At 42.8% G+C, this 3,879-nt stretch overlaps 1 protein-coding gene across 1 annotated transcript; it reads right to left on the minus strand.

Annotated features, from left to right (window-relative positions):
* Window positions 1-447: 447 nt before the first annotated feature.
* On the minus strand, window positions 448-1,392 carry LOC120928167 (olfactory receptor 5M3-like). Its single transcript, XM_040339278.1, has one exon. It carries the CDS (start codon window positions 1,390-1,392, stop codon window positions 448-450), a length of 945 nt encoding a protein of 314 aa, XP_040195212.1.
* Window positions 1,393-3,879: the final 2,487 nt, after the last annotated feature.

Here is a 3,879-nt window from a genome sequence, read left to right on the forward strand (position 1 = left end):
CCTTTTATTTTATTTTAGGATAAAGATTTTACATAAATATACAAAAAGCTGACAATTATATGCACCCCTGTCGTCTTAAATGGTTTGTCTCAAACCTTTAACTTCCACCTTTTGCGTGGCAGCTTGGTCTGTTGTATGAATTTGGGAAATAATAGACTTACTGGCAGAATCAACATGTAATAAAACTATACTATGGGAGGAACTCAGAAAAAAACAAAAAAAAACAAAGACTGCTGTGTTAATGCTGGTTACAGACTGGATCATATTTGTTATTTTTAATGTTGCCTATAGTTCGACTTTAAAAGAAAAGTTGTGGTGATACAGTACATACACTTGAATGACACTTCTGGTCTGCAGAGTATTTTCTTGAATCATAACACATCTTTGGATATTAATAAACATGTCCAGTGTAATCATCTTTTGCATTCTTTTTTGTTTTCTGGTTGTCTATTTTCTGCTTCCGAAAAAAGTTTTATCCTTCTTCAGCCTGTGAATAATTTTCACTCGAAGTGCCTCTGTCCTGATTCCATAGATTATCGGGTTTAAGGTAAAAGATGCAACCCCAGTGACAGATGTTATATAGTGGGTAATCAAAGACAGGGATTCACCTTTGATCCTGTATCTGTAAGTTAAAAATATTGTTGTAGCCAAAAATGTGAAGAAGGCAATGATATGTGTCACTAAGGTGTGGATGGCCTTCTGACACGCATCTTCAGATATTTTAAGACAGACAAGAAATGTTCTTATATAGCAGTAAATTACAACACTTACACAGCCAGCCATCATAATCATACTCCATGTAAACCCAAAGACTATTCCGAGAGTGGTGTCACCACAAGCCAAGTGCGTAAGAGAAATGGTTTCACAAAACACGCTGTTGATGTGTACACCGCACAGAGTTTGTCGTGAAGCAATGACCAAAATTGCACATATACCTACATACACATAAATCCATATCGCCACTAGAATTTTAAAAACTTTCCTGTTGGTCATCAACATGGGGTATCTCAATGGGTGGCCAACGGCCAAGTAACGATCATATGCCATGGCAGCAAAAATAAAAATCTCCACAGATGGAAAACTCTGGAGAAAGAAACCCTGGGCCAAGCATTGCGAGAGTGGGATTGTCATGCATCCCGTCATCAAGTCAATCATCAGCTTGGGCATCAAGGCCGAGCTTCCATACATGTCGGTAAACATGAGGTTGGAGATGAAAATGTACATGGGTTCATGAAGGGCTTCCTCTGTCCAGGTGACAACCACAATCGCCAAACACAACACCATGACTGTAACATAGACGACTAGAGTTATGAAGGAATATAAATACCTAAAGTTTCCAAGCTCTGCAAGGCCCATGAGGAATAAAGTGCCAGTCATAGAAATGTTCTCCATTATCTCATTTTCTCTTCAACATACAAGGAAAGAGTATTTGATGCTGTAAACAATATCTATTTGGAAGGAGCATATCAAAGACAGGTAGCAATCTGACGGTAAGGATGATAGGCAGTGTTTCCTTTCAATTCAATGAGCCACCAGCTGATGTAAAGATACCGTTTTATAGAAAGTCTGGTAAATCCTCAACAGGATTTGTCCTACATGGCAACAAGAATGTAATTCCACAAGGGGTGACAACTGTGTATTGACCACATTAATGTATACCCAGTAGAATATACAAGTTCTTACTGATGTTTACAAGCTCATTATAATTTTCCTGAAAATTGCTGACGACAAACAAATTGGTTGTTTCATCCAACAATTCTTACTAGCAACAATAACTGGAAACTTTCTCTTTATAAAACATTTATGCAGTATTTTATCAAACAGCAGAAGCTCCTGAACCACCTAATGTACTAACATATGTAGCACTACCCCCGGAGGAGCTGCTGGTTAAATTTGGGGTTTGCATGTTACCTCTTAAGCTTTGTTGTCAGGGTAAGGAAGTTCATAATAAATGCAAGGTCCAGACAGATGTAAAACCTTCAACAATTTGGTTTTATTTTTACTGCAGGGTAACTTAAAGAGGAGAAAACAGAAGGGAGGAGAATAGTAGGGGAAGGTTCAGGCACACGGTACAGAATGCTCAAAAATAGTCAATCAGTCCCCACTGGCAACTATTGAGTGGGTATTGCTCACCTGAATAGTCCCCTCTCACATGGCCTAGCAGCCGGGATGATGCACGATCTAAGGTCCAGACAATCTCTGCCACAGACTGTCGTAGAATGAACTTGGTCTCTGCCACAGAACCTTTTGATGAACTTGGTCTCTGCCACAGACCTTTCGGATGAATTTGAATGCATCCAGGAATCCTCTGCCACAGGATTTCAAAGTCCTGAACTTCCAGCCATGCAGTAGAAGAGCCTTTAAGCCGAACCAGCGAACTGCAGGGCTTTCAATGTAGTGGATCCCTCCTTAATCAGGTCACCAGGCCTCACCCGAGACACTAGCACTTTGCCAGTCTCCTCCAGGGCAGGTCCTCCCCCAGTTTCCTTCATTAAGATAGCTTCCTCCCTTGTGGACAGACAGCTTGGGATCCCCTTTTAGGATTGTAGGCCCCAGCCAGCATAGCTGGGCCTACTCAACAGCGAAGCAACCCCAGGTCAGCGTGGTCCCAAGGTCGGATCCACACACACACACCTCGCGCCAGGAGGGCCACGAGGCGAAGGACCCAGATAAATGGTGTCTGCCCCTTAAGTATCCCCTCCCGGCTCACCACTCCCAATGTACTGCTGCCGAGAAGAGACACCCAACACACCATGGTACACCTGCGTTTCAACAGGGGCCTGCAGTGACAACACCACCTACAGACAACAAGGGATAACTACCAAGTAGTACCACAGCCAGAACAGAGGCAAATTTGTATTAATCAAACAGGTCTGGGCCCAACTATCGGCCCAGACATCCCTTAAATTTGAAATAGCGGCCACCTAAATTTGAGGTGGGCGCTACACATACATTTTTGTTTATTGGTGGACCAGATAGATAAAAGAGAGTTACATATAATATTGGATGTAGAGTTGCCAGCTTGTCCTTCTAACCTCTAAGCTCCGGCACATTTATATCCAGAGTAGTTTTCAACTATGAACCTATAGAATCGTCAAAAATAAGGGCAGTGCAGGGGTGCTGCCCCCTCTAATCCATACGCCCGGCCCATAATCTACGTGCAGGGTTCCGGCCGTGTGGATTCCAATGTTTGTTTGTTTTTTGAAGCACGTGATTAGAGCCTGAGACTCCAATTAGCTTCAAAAACGGCTGGTTCGGGGCACAGAGCACTGCGCCCTGAACCCACCCAGTTGTGTGACATTAACACATTAATATTTGCTAATGTCTTTCTGTTTCTCCTCCTGGCCAATCAGGATGCTGAGCCAGGGAGTCCTAAGAACCGATTGGCAGCGAGTCCTAAGTCCCGATTAGCCGAGACTCGGGAGGAGACATGCAGGGGGGAAGCCACCGAAGCCATGACCTGGTTGGGGTAAACCATTAACCGCCCCCACAAACTTTTCAAACTAGTCGCCCAGACTATGAACCCCACCTGTCTAGAGCCTCCAGCAAATGAAACACAAGAATTCTGCAATGAGCTATCTGATTTTTTTATTGACAAAATCACAAACATTGTGAAATAATTAAGCAGAAAAAAACAAGCAACCTCCCTCGGCCAGAGCAAAAAGAAAAAAACCATACCAATACTATACAATCACCGAGATTTACTCTGGTCCCAATCACCACCACCAAAATCATCATCAGAAGCCTCTGGGACAGCACATCACCAAATGATATTATTTCTACAAAACTGCTGAAAGAATGTACTGACATCCTGGCACCCACCATAACACATCTCATAAACCAATCATTCAAAGAAGGAATCGTTCCAATCTCCCTCAA

The sequence above is a fragment of the Rana temporaria genome, chromosome 2 (assembly GCF_905171775.1).
Source record: "Rana temporaria chromosome 2, aRanTem1.1, whole genome shotgun sequence".
In the NCBI taxonomy this organism is placed as follows: Eukaryota; Metazoa; Chordata; class Amphibia; order Anura; family Ranidae; genus Rana; species Rana temporaria.